The sequence below is a fragment of the Leopardus geoffroyi genome, chromosome C3, assembly GCF_018350155.1.
Source record: "Leopardus geoffroyi isolate Oge1 chromosome C3, O.geoffroyi_Oge1_pat1.0, whole genome shotgun sequence".
NCBI classification, from domain to species: domain Eukaryota; kingdom Metazoa; phylum Chordata; class Mammalia; order Carnivora; family Felidae; genus Leopardus; species Leopardus geoffroyi.
Genome location: NC_059338.1, coordinates 47,580,426 through 47,600,120, shown reverse-complemented (window position 1 = coordinate 47,600,120; position 19,695 = coordinate 47,580,426). Strand labels below are relative to the sequence as shown.

The window sequence follows — 19,695 nt, the reverse complement described above, 5'->3', positions numbered from 1 at the left end:
GGTCTCTTAAAAATAACCCTGATGATGGGTGCCTGGGTGGCTTAGTCAGTTAAGCGTCTGACTTCAGCTCAGGTCATGATCTCAAGGTTTGTGAGCTAAAGCCCCACATTGGGCTTTGCACTGACAGTGCAAAGCCTGCTTGGGATTCTCTCTCCCTCTCTCTCTGCACCTCCCCTGCTTGTGCTCTCTCTCTCTCTCAGAGTGAATAAATAAACTTAAAAATTAAAAAAAAATAAATAACCCTGAGGCAAGATGGCAAAACTCTTCTTCTAGCCAGCAGGCCATGAATGAAAAGACATGGGGCAATCTCCACTCCCTCTGAATGAATCACTAAATCAACTAAGGTAGAAGGGAGGGAAATGGAAAGAAGCTCCTTGCCGGAGAGAGTGGGATCAGAGCATTCTTGCATGTCTGAGTGCTGGAACCCTACTTAATGATAAGAAATGTCTCTCTCAAAAATGTTAGCTCATTGGGAATTTGGGGTATTAAGAGCTTCATTTTTCATTTTCTTTTAACTCATATAAATGGCTTATCACTTCAATGAACAAATATTTCATTCTTTTTCAGTATATTCATGAGTTAAATTTAAAATGAGCACTGCACATGTAGACTTTCATGAACACTGTAACATCAGACACAAAACCTATCTAGCAATCTTCACAGTATCATAAAGAAAAAGAAGTTGATAAAAATTCAAGCAGCAGAAGGGGGCAGTAAAACTCAACAGAATGCTCTGGAAGATTTTTAATATGCTTTCTTATTTTCCTTCATGCAGAGAATTTCCCAACACATTTTAGAGACTAAGAAAGTTTATACTATATATATAAATATATATAGTATAAATTTATATATAGTATATATTTATATATATATAACATATAGTATATATTTATATATATGTTTATGTGTGTGTGTGTGTGTGTGTCTAAAATACACACAGAGGGGTGCCTGGGTGGCTCAGTCGGTTGAGCGGCCGACTTCGGCTCAGGTCATGATCTCACGGTCCGTGAGTTCCAGCCCCGCGTCGGGCTCTGTGCTGACAGCTCAGAGCCTGGAGCCTGTTTCAGATTCTGTGTCTCCCTCTCTCTGACCCTCCCCCATTCATGCTCTGTCTCTCTCTGTCTCAAAAATAAATAAACGTTAAAAAAAAAAAAAAGTAAAAATAAATAAATAAATAAATAAATAAAATACACACAGAAACACTAAATACATACAAAAGTGAGAGCTATGGTTTTGCATAATCAAAACCTTATTTTTTATGGTGTGATACATCATGGCACAGTAATTATAGTACTTTTCCACCTAAAATATGTGTAGCCATCTGGAGTTGGTTTGGGACATTTAACATTAACATCCCCTCGTGACTAGCATCCCAATATGTACTATCCATTAGATTTCACTTTCTCACACTTGTCAAAATTATTTAATAAATCATATCATGATGGTTTTTCCTCAAGCCCATATTTGGACTTCCTTTCTAAACTGTGCCCTTTCTTGGGGCGCCTTGTGGCTCAATCAGTTAAGCGTTTGACTTTGGCTCAGGTCATGACCTCACTGTTCGTGAGTTCGGGCCCTGTGTCAGGCTCTGTGCTGATAACAATGAGGATGACTTCAACATAAATTCTGGATTACAATGTAAAATTTCAATACACCAGCAGAGCCAGGGTATGGATTCTTAAGTGACACCTAAACTAGCTCAAATTAGTGGTCCTAAATATCAGTTTAAGATTTGAGTAGACACAATCTACTTATTTAAAGTGAAACAGAAAAGTGGAATTATTTCAAAAAATTATGCTCTTAGTTAAAATTTCATATAACACTTAGTACAATAAGTGGGAGTGTCACAAATGGAATGATTAAATATGACTAGAGGAGGAGAAAAGCTTCCTGGATGAGATGGAATTTTAGTCATTTGTGTCTCATGTAAAATTAGATACTGTGTACATTAAGCAAATGGCAAGAAAAAAAATTCCAAGTGAGTCTCTTTTTTTTTCTTCAAGACTTCTACAAATTGAGTTATCTGGTGTAGATTTACTTCAGGTTTTATGTTGTTTTTTCCATTAGTGCTAAGAATGTATGGCTTAATTGAACTTTTTATTCTCCACTTTGCTATCTTTCTCTCTCTTTTTCTCTCTCCTTCCTTCCTTCCTTCCTTCTTGCTTGGATTTCACCCTCCTACCACCAAAAGATATTAAATAAAAACAAAGGACAAAGAAATTCAAAATTGTCAAAATCATCCATCTTTTCCACTCAATTCCTCATCAAACCATGTTCCAAAAATGAGAATAGAAAATTTGCACTAATAAGCCCAGACAACTGAAAAATAAATGCAGTGTTGTACTTTGATCCATTGCCACATTCATCATCTTGGAAAAGTGGGCAGAAAAGACAAAAAGCCAAATTTTAAGGATCTTTTTCCTTTTAAGTGTATCTCCTGCGAAGGGTTGCTAAGCAAAGTGAACCGCACGGACAAGAAAGAAATGCTTTAAAGCAGATGTGTGGACATTTAGCATCCCGCAGACCCTGGGCGCCTTGCCTTCCTGTTTTCATCAGAGGAGAGGAAACGTTATCGTGGTGATCCCTCAAGCTCAGATGCACTATTTACAGGATAACTGCTTAGGAGCAGTATTGTGGAGAGGAATTAACATTTTTTTCTGTCTCCAAGAAGCAAGGGAGGGGTGGGGGTGCGGAGAACAACATTTATGTGAAGAACAGCTTAGCTTTGAAGTTACAGATATGTACTCTGAATATAGCTATTACATTTCATCCTGCCAAATTAAAAAACAAAAACAAAAAACAATGTATATATGTATGTATGTGCTGCATATACTCCAGGTTAAGGGTCGTCACTAAAGTGGTGACATGTTTGAAGTACATGACGTGTAAAACATGTCAGCCTTTCTTGGCCCCGTCTGCCCAGACTGTGACTCCTCCGGCCCCCCAAAGACCTGAGGATGAGACATGGGGGCGGCCGCGCCGGGGGATTCCCTGCGCTCTGGGACCTCCAGCCGCTTGGATTCCGGGAGAGGAAGCCGAGTGTCTCCCCTCCCCCCAAGGGAATCCGCCGAGGCACCGGGTACGGAAAGCTCCGGGTCAAAGACTGGGAGAAAGGGAATCTGGAGCAAATTGCATTCTGGACCTGAGGGACTGAGGAAGGTGAAGCGTGAGATCGGAGCAGGGAGGGGGGCAATTCGCTTTGCACTCGCCTTGGGGAAGCCGAGGGCAGCTTCCCAGGTTTCCGATTTTCTCATTTGCGTGGGTAAAACTCCTGCCCCCACTCGGGTCTTACGCAATTAAGTAGACAGGGGGAGGGGGAGAGTTGGGGGGGTAACAAAAAAAAAATGGAAAAAAACAGTCATGTCGTCACGTGGGCTTAGTTTTCACTCATAAAAGGAAGGTTCCTCTCCTTTAGCTTCCAGTTTTCAAACGACTTGCAGCGAGCGTCAGGAAACACTCGGGAACTTCGCACAGCGCCACCTCCAGCTCCACCGCGGGAGCCCAAATACGGCAACGCCTCCGCCCGCCCGCGCTCCGCCCGCCGCCGAGATGCTTGCCCGCGCCCTGCTGCTCTGCGCCGCCCTGGCGCTCTGCCATGCAGGTGGGTCTGGCTCCCTGCACCGGGGAACCCTCGGTACCGTAACCCCGGACGAGGTTCCGCTCTCACCTCCCGGGTCCTCCCGGTACTGTGAAGAGTCCCGGAATGGAGACGATGTTTGACTTGGTAAAGAGGTTGGACCATTGGAGTCCAAAGGAACTGGGTGTATATCCCACCTTTTGCCACAAGCTCTGATCATCATGAGCCAATTACTTAACCGGTGTGGGTCTCACGTTTCTCATCTTGCTAAATAGGAATAGTGATACTAATTTGCAGATTGTTAACAGGAACAATCAATGTATGTGAAATGTTTGTGTGTGGTGCCTACTATTAGAGAATAGGAGTCAATATTTTAAAAACAAGCTGTTTTTACATTGAAATTTACCCTAAATTTACCCTTTAATTTTGAAAGTGCTACTTTTTTGAGCTCCTTAAAAATGCTGAACATCTAAAATGTTACTAAGAAAAAGCTTAGCAACATGACTAATGTGGTTGAATATTGTTACCCTTATTTAGAAAAGGGAGTTGGTATTTTCATTATGATCATTGTATGTGACAGGTTAAAAAAAACTGTTTTCCCATGACTACATGTATGTTTCTTGAGTTTATTAATATAAAGTTGATCTATAGTATGTAAAACAACTAAATGTTTAAATCAAAATTAAGAAACCAAAGAATGACTTATATACTGTCCTTACTTTTATTGTAGCAAATCCTTGCTGTTCCAACCCATGCCAAAACCAAGGTGTATGTCTGAGCATAGGATTTGACCAGTATAAGTGTGACTGTACCCGAACAGGATTCTATGGTGAAAACTGTTCAACACGTAAGTTTGCCCTTGGGTGCCCTCATTGGGACTGGGAATGTATCCAGTTATCACTTTACAAACTAGCACCTTATAATGGGTCCTGTTAATCTCTTTTTTTTTTTTCCTTCTTTTTTGCAGCTGAATTTCTGACAAGAATAAAATTATTCCTGAAACCCACTCCAAATACAGTGCACTACATACTTACCCACTTCAAGGGAGTCTGGAACATTGTCAATAACATTCCCTTCCTGCAAAATATAATTATGAAATATGTGTTGACATGTAAGTACAAGTCCCTTTCTAAGGTTTTTAGCTTCCTCAAAGAAAAATGCACTTTATAGAACTTTAAGTTATTAAACCTAATCCTGAAATATATTTTCAATCTTGTTATAAAATGACTTTAGTTTTCCTTCTGTCTTAATGGCCAAAAATATTGACATCTCAGTTTCATCTGGTTTAGAAAATTCTGTCTCACTTCGAATTCTACATACAATCCTGTACACCTCTTCTAAATTCACTACTCTTGCCAGTTTGTGAAGGAAGTGTGGTCCACTTGTTTACTAAATGTCCATGGGCCATAACATTGCATCCATTAAAATAAATGGTTAATCTGGATTTGGGTGAGCAAGAAAATAACTTTATTTCTAAAGTGGGTTTCATGCCCAGATATTCCTTTGTAGGCCTCTTATGCAGTAAGTAGATGATTATTTGAAAACTCAAGATGGCTAGATCATGTTTGGGTAAAGTATATATACTTTATTAAAGATGCATTTTATTTTTTAATGTTTATTTTTGAGAGAGACAGAGCATGAGCAGGGAAGGGATAGAGAGAGAGGGAGACACAGAATCCGAAGCAGGCTCCAAGCTCCGAGCCTGATGTAGGGCTCAAACTCACTAACCGGGAGGTCATGACCTGAGCCAAAGTCGAAGCTTAACCCACTGAGCCACCCAGGTGTCCCAAAGTGCATTTTAATGAATCATTCTTTCTGATTTTTTTTAGTACAAGCAGCAGTGAGACTTTAAAGTGTAACTGTTTTACAATGGGTTATCTTTGGTTGTTGGAATTCAGTTCAGTCTTTAGTGCCACTTTGCCCATTTTACAGTAAAAATGAACGTTGGTGTGTCGAGTATGGGAAAAATTAAAACAAAATTTTTGTTTTCTTGAAAATTTCAGCCAGGTCACATTTGATTGAGAGCCCACCAACTTACAATGTGGACTATGGCTATAAAAGCTGGGAAGCCTTTTCCAATCTCTCCTATTATACCAGAGCTCTTCCCCCTGTGGCTGATGACTGCCCAACACCCATGGGTGTGAAAGGTGAGTGTGTAGGGGGGGTAGAGAGGTGTTCATTGCAATAGGGACTAGATTGCTACCTAAAAAATTCAACACTGAACTGTAATTTGTTAATAAAAGCACTTTTTTTTTTTTTTTTTGCTTTCTTATTGGGTATCTGTGGAGGGTTTTTGTTTCGTTTTTTTGTTGTTTGATTGGTTTGTTTTGTTTTGTTTTTGAGAGTGTGACTTTCTGTAAACTATCCTATGAAAGTGAATGGGCATTTTGGTGTAACGTCTTCATGTTTTCAAATTCTTTCATTAATACTGAATTAATACTAGTTTAAGTACTAGTATTTAACATACTAATGATGTTAAAATAGATAACATCATTCAATAAGGTGTTCCCTGTATCTTAGAATTTCCATTTGCATTATAACCCTGTTCACAATTGTATTTCTCCCGCAAGTCCCCATTTACCATCTGCTTCCTTAATATGTAGATGAATTCTTATCTTAGCTTTCTCACTTTTCAGGCAAGAAAGAGCTTCCTGATTCAAAAGAGATTGTGGAAAAATTTCTTCTAAGAAGAAAGTTCATTCCTGACCCCCAAGGCACAAATATGATGTTTGCATTTTTTGCCCAGCACTTCACCCATCAATTTTTCAAGACAGATCATAAGCGAGGACCAGCTTTCACCAAAGGACTGGGCCATGGGGTAAGACAGAATTAAATTGGAATGATAGCAAAAATCATACTGAGTGCTAATATTAAAGGCCATATATATATTTGCTACACCAAATAATTCCCCCTCTTTTTAAAAAATCCCCTGTCTATAAATGGAATTTCTATTCCAGAAATGTGTATTAATGGAATTTCCATTTTAATTCACTGGCTTAGTAAAAATACACACATGCACACACACATACATACATACAGATGTTATTATTATTTGTAATTTGGCTCTTATATTTTTAGTTTAAAATATTAGCACTGTAAAAACTTGTCTCTTCAAACTTTTGTTGGTACCCTGATTATGCTGCTATTATGAGATTTTTGCAGCATTATTATTCCTTGGAATTCAATGACACAGTTTCAATTTATCAGTAAGAATTTTATATCAATAATACATTTTCTGATGCTTATTAAAAGAAATGCCATACACTTATAATAAAGCATATTATATACTTATAGGCTCCATATGAGATACAAATATCTTTAAACACAAGAGACATATATAGGTTTGTGGTGTCAGTGGATAAACGAATTAATTTAGTATTTTGTGGCTGTGAGAAAAATAGGTATTTTATCAAACTATTTAATGATAAAATTACAGACACTTTGTAGAACTTCAACAGTAACAAATAAAATTTTTCCATAATCTTCCAGGTGGACTTAAGTCATGTTTATGGTGAAACTTTGGATAGACAGCATAAACTGCGCCTTTTCAAGGATGGAAAAATGAAATACCAGGTGTGTGCCATTTGAGTATTAAGAATTAATGATGACGGGGCGCCTGGGTGGCGCAGTCGGTTAAGCGTCCGACTTCAGCCAGGTCACGATCTCGCGGTCCGTGAGTTCGAGCCCCGCGTCGGGCTCTGGGCTGATGGCTCAGAGCCTGGAGCCTGTTTCCGATTCTGTGTCTCCCTCTCTCTCTGTCCCTCCCCCGTTCATGCTCTGTCTCTCTCTGTACCAAAAATAAATAAACGTTGAAAAAAAAAAAAAAAAGAATTAATGATGAGTCACTACTTACCCATATTTTAAAATCTGTAGTGATTAAAATTTAACATTTTTATTACTGTTATTTTTTTAGATAATCGATGGGGAGGTGTATCCTCCCACAGTCAAAGATACTCAGGTCGAGATGATCTACCCACCTCATGTTCCTGAACACCTGCGGTTTGCTGTGGGCCAGGAGGTCTTTGGTCTGGTGCCTGGTCTGATGATGTACGCCACAATTTGGCTGCGGGAACACAACAGAGTGTGTGATGTGCTTAAACAGGAGCATCCAGAATGGGATGATGAGCGGTTGTTCCAGACGAGCAGGCTAATACTGATAGGTAAACAAGAAGAGAAATGAATTTAAATAAAACCCTCTTCCCCAGAGACAACTAGTTACCTTTGATATGTTTTAAGTAGTTCTGGGAGACTGTAGTCAGTGTAAAATCACATGCTCCAGATGAATTCAATCCTTGAGCATGATTGGTAATAGAAATACCTTTTGTTTGGATGGTATAAAGGAAAAAATACAAGTGAATACTGGATTAACAGAATTGCATTTCAGCTGCTTGAAAGTTGGTAACCAGAGGATTAATGCTCTAATTTTTTTGTTTTGTGTAAATAGGAGAAACCATTAAGATTGTGATTGAAGACTATGTACAACACTTGAGTGGCTATCACTTCAAACTGAAGTTTGACCCAGAGCTGCTTTTCAACCAACAATTCCAATACCAAAACCGTATTGCTGCTGAGTTTAACACACTCTACCACTGGCATCCCCTTCTGCCTGACACCTTGCAAATAGATGACCAGGAGTACAATTTCCAGCAGTTTGTCTACAACAACTCTATATTACTGGAACATGGGCTTACCCAGTTCGTGGAATCATTCAGCAGGCAAATTGCTGGCAGGGTAAGCCTTATTATTGAAAAATGAAACAAAGGATTAGTTAGTAACTAGAATTTCTGCCACTGAAATGATTTTTCTTAAATTTACTGAAAGAGTAATTATTTTGTTAGTCAATTCTTTTCTTGAAAAAGAAGCCTACCTTTTTTTTTTGAAAAGTCTGAACTTGTAGTCTACAGTTATCAAATAGAAATATGCAGTCATCCCTTAAATATATTTTCAAAAACTTTCTATAATTATACAATCTATAGATCATAGAAATAAATATTCCTTAATTTTTTTTAATGTGTATTTAGTTTTGAGAAAGAGAGAGAGAGGCAGAGTACGAGAATCCAAAGCAGAGAGCCCGACATGGGGCTTGAAGTCATGAACTGTGAGATCACGACCTGAGATGGAGCTGTATACTCAACCCACTGAGCCACTCAGGCACCCCTAGAAATAAAATTTCTAAATTGGATAGTGTAGGTCTCAGCTGGGAACATCAGTCTTACCTACTTTGTACCCAAGGAATGAATGTTTTTAAGACAGAAATCACCATAAATATGCCTAAAAGTTTTGTCCTGTAACTTAATTCATTTCCATAGGTTGCTGGTGGTAGGAATGTTCCAGCTGCAGTGCAGCAAGTAGCAAAGGCCTCAATCGACCAGAGCAGACAGATGAAGTACCAGTCTCTTAATGAGTATCGCAAACGCTTTCGGCTGAAGCCCTATACATCGTTTGAAGAACTCACAGGTGAGAAACTTCTTAAAAGAATCAAGGGTCAAATGGAAACAACAGAGAAGTTGAAAGCAAATTGAGCAAAGGATTAAAAGGATTAAAACTTTTTTTTGGTAAAGTTTTACATTGGTTGTATATCTGTCTTTGTCACCTTCACAGGAGAGAAGGAAATGGCTGCGGGGTTAGAAGCACTTTATGGTGATATTGATGCCATGGAGCTGTATCCTGCCCTTCTGGTAGAAAAGCCTCGCCCTGATGCCATCTTTGGTGAGACCATGGTAGAAATAGGAGCACCATTCTCCTTGAAAGGACTTATGGGTAATCCTATATGTTCTCCTGACTACTGGAAGCCTAGCACTTTTGGTGGAGAAGTAGGTTTTAAAATCATCAACACTGCCTCGATTCAGTCTCTCATCTGCAATAACGTGAAGGGCTGTCCTTTTACTGCATTCAGTGTTCAAGATCCACAGCTCACCAAAACAGTCACCATTAATGCAAGCTCTTCGCACTCTGGACTGGATGATATCAATCCCACAGTACTGCTAAAAGAACGTTCAACTGAACTGTAGAAGGGTATTAATCCTATTTATTTATTTATATGGACTATTTCTTTTAACTTAATTATTTAATATTTATGTTAAACTCCTTATGTTACTTAACATCTTCTGTTAAGGAGAAAGGGGTCATACTTGTGAAGATTTTCATGTCACTGCTTTAAAGATGTCATTCCTTCAGGTTAAAGGGGAAAACAGTTTTCATTCTTTTTTATAAACTGATGGGAAATGAGTTTGACATCCTTTTACTTGAATTTCAGTTTAAATTATTTATAATAACAAAAGCAAAGCTGTTTGGACATTTAAATGCTGGTCCAAGATGGCAAAATGCTGCAAGTTTTTTTTCCAGTGTATACCCTGGGATTTCCAGTGTATCCTCCATGATGCATTAGAAGCAACTACCTGCACCTGTTCCTTTTCTTTTCTTCTGTTAGCCATTGTACTGGGAGAAACTCTCTTCTGATCAGTTTACTCCTTCTATTTTGTTTTCTTGATTTTAAGATCTGAGTTCATCTTTCTGTGGACTCTAGTTTCTTTCCTTTCTTTTCCCTCTGTCTATATTTTCGTATCTGAACTTTTGCAAGTTTTCAGGAAAACCTCAACTCAGGACTACTAGTAACTTAGCTCCTCTTAACAAAAATGAAAGAGAAAAAAAAACAGCCCTTAAAAAAACCTCTACGAAAGGACATACACTTATTTTAAGTGAAAAGCAGAGAACTTTATTTATAGTTAATTTTAACTAAGTGTAATGGAAGAAGCCTCTTTGTAGGCTTACATGTAGGCTTTGAACGCATTACGGAGAACTGCAGGGGGTTCTTGATAGAAGTTGTATTTCTATTCTAATGAATGTCCTTTCTTCTTGAAAAACAAAGCCAAACAATTCCTGAATAGTTCCCAGGAAGAACATGTTTCTTGTTTTCCACATCTCATTGTCAGCTGACATTTGCTGGTACTGTATACTACTTAATTTATTGAGGATTATTATTTATGTCTTGTTAGGACGTTATTATAAACTAGGTTTAGGCTGCAATCATTGATTTTTTTTTGCATTATGTGAGAATCAGTATATCTTCTTTGAGATTAACTCTCTGAATTACTATGTAAACTACAAGAAAAATTATTAGATTAAAATTTCTGAATAAATTTTCAGCAACCCAACTCTGGTATAATGAAATATGGAAGGTTTACCCATACACCAGCCCACAGAGAACACTGTGTCTCATTAGCCTGGATACACCACAAGACTGACCTTTTATACATTTTTTGAAGGACCTGTGGATCCTTCATTAATTCATTCAGCTATAACTTACTGAGGAGATGTGTGCAAAGCACTGTGAGTTTTAATATTTTTAAATCAAGCACTGATTACAGATGACATCAGTATTTGTAAATAATTGCAAAAGCATGTCTTTTAGGTAGAGAAATTGAAATTTCATTAAAGGAAATAACTCAGGGGATTTTTTAAGATTTTATGTCTAAAAATTTTATAGTTAATAAAGAAATGGTCAATATTAGAAGGGCTTGTATTAAAAACTGTTAACTTTATTGATTAAAAAAAAAAAACTTTTATTAATATCAACCTGCTGACCAAACCTAGGAATTTGGAATATAATATACAAAGGTTTTGGTGCCTAAGACAAATGTGTATTTAAATTAACTTAATGTCAAATGTAACTGTTGAAACAAATGCCTGTTTATTTTTATACTATTTAAGAATGGAAAAATCTCTTCTACAATAAATTTTGACTGTTGCCATATATCTTTGTCATAAGACATATGATTTCTCTAAAGCGCCGTACTTAAACCATTGTCTTGCATTCTCCTATCTATTCCAAACTAGACTGAACCTTAATGAAATGGTTCTGCCCTCAGAGAGAGACTTCCTAGGGTCACTATTTATTATTCTTGTTCATTGCAACACTGAATTGGAAAATGTGTGCTTTGTGCTATAGGAGATAGCACCAAACTTGTTTTCATTGCCTAATCTAGAAGAAGGGAAAAAAACCAAGTACACCAAAAGCAAAAAGAAGACAAAATTGCTAAGGAGGTACAAAATTAAAAGGAAGTTCAAAGAGGGGGATGTTATGTTCAGTTGGGCAAATCATTAATACCTGGCTGATGGACTTCTGTTGTACTCCTAATGTTGATATTTTGGTAATATCTACATGGACCACCTACTTGATCCTGCCTGGCTTTTCTCTTCCTTAGCCTTCTTCATTCCTGTGATACCTTCTTCCACCATTTCCTATGATTATCCATACCTTGATCTTATCATCAATTGCTGTACCATTTCCAAAATCTTGGTTTCAAGCATCTTCCTTGACTCACCTTCTAGCTCACCTATTTCAACACTCACACTTTAACATATAACTCTAACTTCACTGAGCCTACTGATCCATTGACCTCATCACTATTCATTACCCCACTTATCTCATTTCCTTCTGTAGGCATCGAGCTCAGTTTCCATTGCCCATCATTATATTCCCTCCTTCATTCTCTCCCTCTATTGTACTTTACTGGTGCAACTTCATTTCAGCCATCCTCCTAATCGGTTTATTTGACTTCTTACTAGCATTCAACGCAAATGCCTACAGTTTCCTTAGTGAAAGATTTTTTTTTTTTCCTTGGTTTCATGGTCTGATACTCTCCTGGTCTTTCTCCACCTTCATGGAGTGCTATTACTCAGATTTTTTAAAAAAAAAATCTCTTCATCCTCTATTGTATAAATTGAAATGTCTTGATCCCCCTCTTTATCTGCCCTTATCTGGGTTAATCCCATGCACACTCATAAATTGAGACATTAATTATAACTCCCAAATTTATGGCTGTAGAACCAATCTCCCAACTGTCAATGACAACCTATCCACTCAAATAAATAAATTTAATAGCTTATTTTACAATTTCTGCCCTCTTGGCACCATATACCCAAAATAATAATCTTCAAAAGTTAAGTATACCACCATCTTCTTGTTCTCAAGCAAAAACCTCTCTTTCCATAATGCCCTTAGCCAATCCAGCAGCAATCTTGTTGCCTCTAACCCACAAACAAATCCTACACCTGTCACCCTTTCTCTAACTCCAATACTACCAACCTAGTTGATGCAATTATCTCTCAATTGGTTTCCCTTCTTTTATTCTTTGCCTCATTCCAAACCATTTACCTTATAGCAATGAGACTGGTCATTTTCAAACATACATCAGATCGTGTTCCTCTCCTATTTGAAAAAGAGTGACTTCCTATTACACAGTGGACAAATCCAAACTCTTAACTATATCCTAGAAAATCTCAGTGATCAGTCCCCTGCCTAACTACCCAATCTCATCTACCATAATTTCCTACCCTTGTTCACTGTGTTCCCACCACAACTTTTTTCTGATTAGCTTACCACCAAGGGTTCTCAAGCTGTTGCCCCTGTTTAGAAAATTCCTTCTTCATATTTCCACATGGTTGGATCCTTCTCAACACCCAAATCTTGGCTCAAATTTCCCCTCTTAGAAAGGCCTCCTCCAACCACCTAAACTAAAGCAACTACTAAAGCTCTTTCATCTTCTTTCTGGCATTTATTTCTGTTATTACCTTGATTTGTATGTTTACTTATTATCTGTGTCCCATCACTAGAATTTCATGTCCAAGAAAGTAACAACATGGTTTGCATCATTCACTGCTCTCGGAACAGTGTCCGATACTTAAAAGACATCACAAAATACTCAATAAGTGCATAAGAGTAGGCTTCATGAAAGAAGCAGAATATGTGTTGATTCTTGAAGAAAGAGTAAGATCTTAGCAAAATATCCACTCTAGAAAAATAGTTTGGCAGTTTCTTCTAAAACTAAAAATTCTCTTACCACGTATATTAGTATTCTATTCATGCTATGACAAATTACTACAAACTTCATGGATTAAAACAACAAAAATTTATTATCTATAGTGCTGGAGGTCAGAAGTAAGAAATAGATTGTATGAGTTAAGATCAAGGTGTCATCAGGGCTGTGTTTCTTCTGGAATCGTTAGGGGAGAATCTGTCTCTCACCTTTTCTAGCTTCCAGAAACCACCCACATTACTTGGCTCATGCTCCCTTTCTCTATCTTCAAAGCCAGAAGGGCATCATCTTTTAATATCTCTGACCATGATCCTCTTGCCTCCCTCCCATAAGAACACTTTTTATCACTTTGGGCGCATGAAGGTAACCCAGGAAAATCTCCCTTCCTCAAGATCCATAATTTTTTTCCACATATACAAAGTCCTTTGTGTCATGTAAAGCAACATATTCACAAGTTCTAGGGATTGGTGCATGGAACTCTTTGAAGGACCATTATTTTACCTACCACATTATACAATCCAGTAATTGTGCTCTTGAGCATTTATCCCAGAAAAAAATCATGCAAAAGTCTCTACATGAAGGTTCATAGCAACTTTATCCACAATAGCCCCAGGCAAAATAATTCAGATATCTTTCAAAAGATTAATGGTTAAACAAACCGGGGCAAACGGTGGTATATCCATATCATGGAGTACTACGCAGCAAAACAAATACAACTATTGATACATAAAACAAGTTGGATGGAACTCAAAGGAGTTATGTGAATGAAAAAAAACAAAGCCAGTCTTTCAAGTTACCTATTCTATGATTCTCTCTCTATATAACATTCTTGAAATAACAAAACTATAAGGAAAGAAAACAGATCTGTGGTTACCAGATTAGAAATTTCAGGGTAGCTATAGTTATAAAAGGGTAGCATGAGGGAGACTTGTGCTGATTGAATATTTTTGCAACTTGATTGAGGTGGTAGTTACACAAAGCTACATATGTGCCATAATAGCATAGAACTATGCACACACACTCACGCAAATACATGTATGAATGGGGAAATCTGAATAAGATCCATGGATTGTACCAAGGTAAATTTCCTGATTTTGATATTGGACTATAATTATGTAAGATGTCAAAATTAGAGGAGGTGATATGAAGGTTGCATGGTACCTCCCTGTACATTTTCTTTGAAGCATTGTATGAATCTATAGTTATCTCAAAATAAAAAGTTAAAAGAAAAAAGGAAGAGATGTGATGCTATTCTTGGTGGCAAGAATAGGGTTATAGGCCATTTTTGTATCATTTAGTTTTCCTAACCCTTATCCAAACTGCTACAATAGATTATCCTAGAGTGGACACCCAACCAAGCTGGGAAAGTAAAATTCTCTCTCACATAGTACTTGTATCGCAAGACATCATTTGTTTATCAAGTTAAAATTTATTAGAAATGTTTGCTTCTCTTGCAGAACACTCTCAGAACAAGTTACTCACAATCCAAAGTTTTACTGTATATAGACATAGATAGATATCTTCGACATGTGTTAGAACTTATTTAATAATTGTATTTCAAAAACTTAATATCACAGACTTAGGAAACCCAGAGCTGCTTTATTTCCTATAGTTATCAACAAAGCTGAGGTTAAAAAAAAGAGAGATTAGAAATAACAATTGTTCCCCAATTCCATCTCCAATTCCAATGTACTATTAAGGACTCAAACTTTTACAGAGCTTAGCCACAGTCTGGCTATGAAGTAGAGGGGAGTTGTTTAAGATAAACAGTAAACAGTTTGATAAATCATTTACTGCTTTTTAATTCAGACATAAGTCATTACTTCAAGGACTCTCAATAATTGGCATTCAAAAGTGATCAGATTGCTTTCACTATAATAACTAATTTAAATGCAGGGCACCTGTGTGGCTCCACCACTGGTTGAGCCTCCAACCCCGGGTTTCTGCTAGGTCATGATCTCACAGTTGGTGAGTTCAAGCCCCTCCTGGGACTCTGTGCTGACAGCACGGAGCCTGCTTGGAATTCTCTGTCTCCCTCTCTCTCTCTCCCCCTCCTCCACTTGTACACACACTCTCCCTCTCTCAAAATAAATAAATAAACATTAAGAAAAATACATGTTTAAAAAAATAATAATAATAAGTAATTTAAATGCCTAAATTAAGCGAAATTTATTTCAGCATTCTACGTAAATTCACTCAGAAAACTAAACGGTCAAATTGCCTTTGAGCTGAAGCCATGGAAAAACTTCAGAGAAAAGATCGTTATTTGATAAAATAAAGATCACAGGAACAGTTATCTTCAGTTTACTTCCCAATTTGTTTCCTAGATGTCTCATCACTGAAACCAAACGAAAGAAGTTTAAGATTCGAGTTGGTCTTGTGCCTCAGCCTCTAATGCTTCCACTTCCCCTGCCTCTGTGTCTTCCTGCAAGTGAACCCTGTCCAGAGAGACTCACTTGCTCTTTCATGTTCCTGATCGTTCCTAATAGGTGATGTGGAAGCATCATAGCGTGACTTTCCCTGGCTATTACTCAATACCTGTGCATGATGACAACATTCAAAAAACACAGGGTGGGGTATATTTTACATGCTCTTGAAGGAGTGTTTTCCACTTACACAGTGCTCAGAAAGAAGCCAGAAGAAAGGCCAATTGGGTAAACAATCTTTCTCTGTAAGCAAAAAACAGTTGGAGATGATGCAAAGGGGAAGAATGTTTCTCTCACCCACACCCTGAAACCTACCACTTAAAATGTAAATTTTCTGTAACATTCTCATGGTGTATTTTATATAGACTTGACAACACTATTGAGTAATGTGCTAAACATCAGGCTACTGAAACGCTGTTTAAGTTGGAAGAAGCCTGCTTCAAAGACAGAGAATGAGAGCCTTTGAATCTCAGAAACAGTGTAATTGTATTAAAGTTCCAACTTTGGGGAATTGAACATCAAATAGATTGCTGTGGATGCCCCTTATCTCGTATTAATTCTCTTTACTTATTTAAAAGGTGATATGTATCAAAAATATTCTTAATAAAGTGAATTAGCATAAATAGATTAACTCAGAACGTGACTTCTATTTTATGTTTAAAAATTTATGGCATCACTTGAAATAGCCAGAGATATTCATGGGAATTATAAAACAATTGTGAATTTCTAGACTAAATTACTGAGATCTTACAAGTCAAGAACATGACTTTTCACATTCCTGATGATAATAACATGGTGGTGGACTGGCTAGATGCTTACCGCCAGGGCATGGACTTTGCAGTCAGGCAAACCTGGGCTCTGCCAATGTCAGCAGTGTGGTTACTAAGAGTCCCATGTTCCTCACCTTTAAAAAGGTAAAATGGAGACAGTTATGCCTACTGTAACTCTAGGCAAATGACTTTTTTTTTTTTTTTTCGTTTTTGGTTATTTGTTTTTTATTTTTATTTACTTTTTTCTTTCTTTTCTTTTTTTTTTTTTTTGAAAGAGAGAGAGAAAGAGAGAAAGAGAAATAGTCCCAAGCAGGCTCCACGTTCAGCATGGAGCCACACGTGGGGCTCGATCCCACAACCCCTCATGACCTGAGCCAAAATCACGAGTCGGACACTCAACTGACTAAGCCACACAGGCGCCCCCTCTTTTTTTTTTTTTTTAATTTCTCCATTTATATAATAAATAATGTTAATGATAGCATTGCACTGAGGAAATAAATCAGAAACAGTGGAAGTAATTTGAGGTTTTAACATTGACTTTCTGTGACATGAAGAATCAGAAATCTGAGTTTCATTTTCTTCAGTTTAGAGAAGGCTACATCATCTCACATCTGACTCCTAAGTTAACTTAATAACTACACATCCTGTAGTAACAATATACTTCTTGCTTTCTCAGTCAGTTTAATGGGTATAAGAGACTGGGTATAAGAAGGTTTACAGCTCAGGAAATGTCTATCCTGTCATACTATTATAGGAAACATTACTTAAAGTGTTTTTTACCTTGGTAGTTGTGGTAGACAGAATCATGCCCCCCACCTCCCCAAAGTTGTCCAAGTACTAATTACCGGAATCTGTCATATATTACATAACAAAGGCTGTGGATGGAATGAAGGTTGCTAATCATCTGACCTTAAAATAGAGGTCATCCTGGATTACCTAATGTAATCATAAGAGACCTTTTATGTGAAAGAAGGAGGCAGAAGAGTCAGTGTCAGAGTGATGCAATAGAAGACTTGACCAGCTATTACTGAAGATGGAAGAGAACCAAGGATGCAGGAACTTGGGAAGCCTGTATAGCTGGAAAGGGCAAGAAAACCTCTTCTCCCCTAGAGCCTCCAGAAAGGAAGGCACACCTCAATTTTAGCTCAGTGTGACCCATTTAGGACTTCCAAACTATAGTTCTGTGAGATAATAAATTCGAATTGTTACAGCAGCTGTAGGAAACTAACATAGTAGTTGCTGAGTACAGAGAAGAATAGATGGGGAGTAATGGGACCCACCTCCTATACTGGGAAGTATGTATATAAATTACTCAACATAGATACATACAGATGGTCCCCCACCTACAATGATTCAACTTAATGATTTTTCAACCTTATGATAGTGCAACAGTGATGTGCATTCACTAGGAATTGTACTTCAAGTTATGAATTTTGATATTTTCCTGAGCGATGCTCTCTTGTGATGCTAGGCAGCAGCAGTGAGCTATAGCTATCAGATGTAATCACATTATAAGTCAAGAAGGATTTGTACAACAAATTGTATATTGCATGTCGAACTCAGTCTCTTTCTAGTACATGTTAATGTTATGGTCCCTTTTGGACCTGCTTCTTGTATCCCACATAGACTGGGAGGGTATGTGCTTCTTGCTTCAAGGCCCTTGTTATTTGTCTTAGGTCTTGTCTTACACATTTGCTTTAAGTATAATCTTTAAGCTCATATAATCATCAGTGAATTGAATTTCTTCAGAGATTTCCCCTTTTTTTTGGATTCTTACTGCAAAAACTGGCTGTAGAGTTGATCATCTTTCTTACCTTCAGGCTCACTCTCTGCTATTTCTCTTTCGGATCAATCCCAGTCTATGTGTATGAATTGGAGGAGATTTTAAAGAACAATGTAGAATTTCTTTCTTGAAATTAAAATTGAAGATGAAAGCTTCTATGTTTATTGTAGCATTATTTATAATAGCCAAGGTATGGAAGCAACTCAGGTGTCCAACGATAGATGAATGGATAAAGAAGATGTGTATATATACATGGTGGAATATTACTCAGCCATAAAAAAGAGATCTTGCCATTTGTGTCAACATGGATCGACCAAGAGGGTATTTTGCTAAGTGAAATAAGTCAAAGAACAATATCATACAATGTTACTTGTATGTGGAATCTAAAAACCAAAACGAATAAACAAAGCAACCAAAAGCAGAAATAGATCCATAAATACAGAGAACAAACTGATGGTTGCCAGAGGGGAGGATGGGCAATGTGGGTGAAGGGGAGTGGGGGGAGTAGGAGATACAGCCTTCCAGTTATGGAATGAATAAGTCATGGGATAAAAGGCACAGCACAGGGAATATAGTCAATAGCATTGCATGGTAGCAGATGGTAGCTATACTTGTGGTGAGCATAGCATAGTACAGAATTGTTGAATCACTATTATATATCTGAAACTAATGTAACATTATGTGTCAACTATACTTCAATTTTAAAAAAATTGAAAATGAAAGCCTCCACTTGTCCACTTGCAAAATAAGTGCAACACTGGTAAATTTCATCCTTTCCCCAACATAATGTCAACTCATAATGAGAAAAAAACTGATTAGATACTTCATGCCCAATATCTGGCAGCTTTAATAAGGTTCAGAAGGAGGCAAGTCAAACTGGGCATAGTGAAATTAAAAAAAAAAGTTTTTAGAGTCAGAAAAAAATTGTGTGTTCAATAAATTTACCTCTCTTCAACTCTTCCTTATTATTCTGTATTTTACTGAGTCTTTATTACAGAATTATGGTATTCATTTTTCTATTCTTAGCATGAAGCTCAGTACTTTGAACATCCAAAATACCTCTTACTAGCTTTGTTTTGAGTGGATATGCCACATCTACCCTCAAAAGAGACTTTCAAACCAGAAAACTACATCACTCTGGTAAGATAGAGTCTTACCATAGTCTGTCATAGTGCTGTCATAGACCGTTTTTAAATCTGATAAAAGCTATGCACCTAAAATAAAAAAATAGGAACAACACAAAAATTGTCATACAGTTTCAAATAGTTCTTTAAGCTCTTGAACATGATCCAAGTTAAGAATCTTAGGGCAGTGGATTATTCTG

General features: G+C 37.4%; 1 protein-coding gene and 1 long non-coding RNA gene across 2 annotated transcripts; one reads left to right on the top strand and one right to left on the bottom strand.

Moving 5' to 3' along the window:
- The first annotated feature begins 3,395 nt into the window (after positions 1-3,395).
- PTGS2 (prostaglandin-endoperoxide synthase 2) lies at positions 3,396-11,327 on the top strand. The gene is made up of 10 exons (XM_045452709.1): positions 3,396-3,598; positions 4,305-4,421; positions 4,542-4,685; positions 5,578-5,721; positions 6,211-6,392; positions 7,064-7,147; positions 7,488-7,734; positions 8,019-8,305; positions 8,884-9,031; positions 9,176-11,327. Exons 1-10 carry the CDS (start codon positions 3,547-3,549, stop codon positions 9,583-9,585), a joined length of 1,815 nt encoding a protein of 604 aa, XP_045308665.1. The 5' UTR covers positions 3,396-3,546; the 3' UTR covers positions 9,586-11,327.
- On the bottom strand, positions 4,432-16,727 carry LOC123584986. The gene is made up of 3 exons (XR_006705823.1): positions 16,638-16,727; positions 7,552-7,727; positions 4,432-4,651 (listed from the first exon to the last, which is right to left on the bottom strand). It is a non-coding gene; the product is annotated as an uncharacterized LOC123584986 (long non-coding RNA).
- Between the last annotated feature and the right edge of the window lie 2,968 nt (positions 16,728-19,695).

Bases quoted from the DNA above. Each gene is read 5' to 3' on its own strand.
- PTGS2 (XM_045452709.1), top strand. From the start codon at position 3,547: ATGCTTGCCCGCGCCCTGCTGCTCTGCGCCGCCCTGGCGCTCTGCCAT. The intron at 4,422-4,541 runs GTAAGTTTGCCC...TCTTTTTTGCAG, and splicing joins TGGTGAAAACTGTTCAACAC to CTGAATTTCTGACAAGAATA. The intron at 5,722-6,210 runs GTGAGTGTGTAG...CTCACTTTTCAG, and splicing joins AACACCCATGGGTGTGAAAG to GCAAGAAAGAGCTTCCTGAT.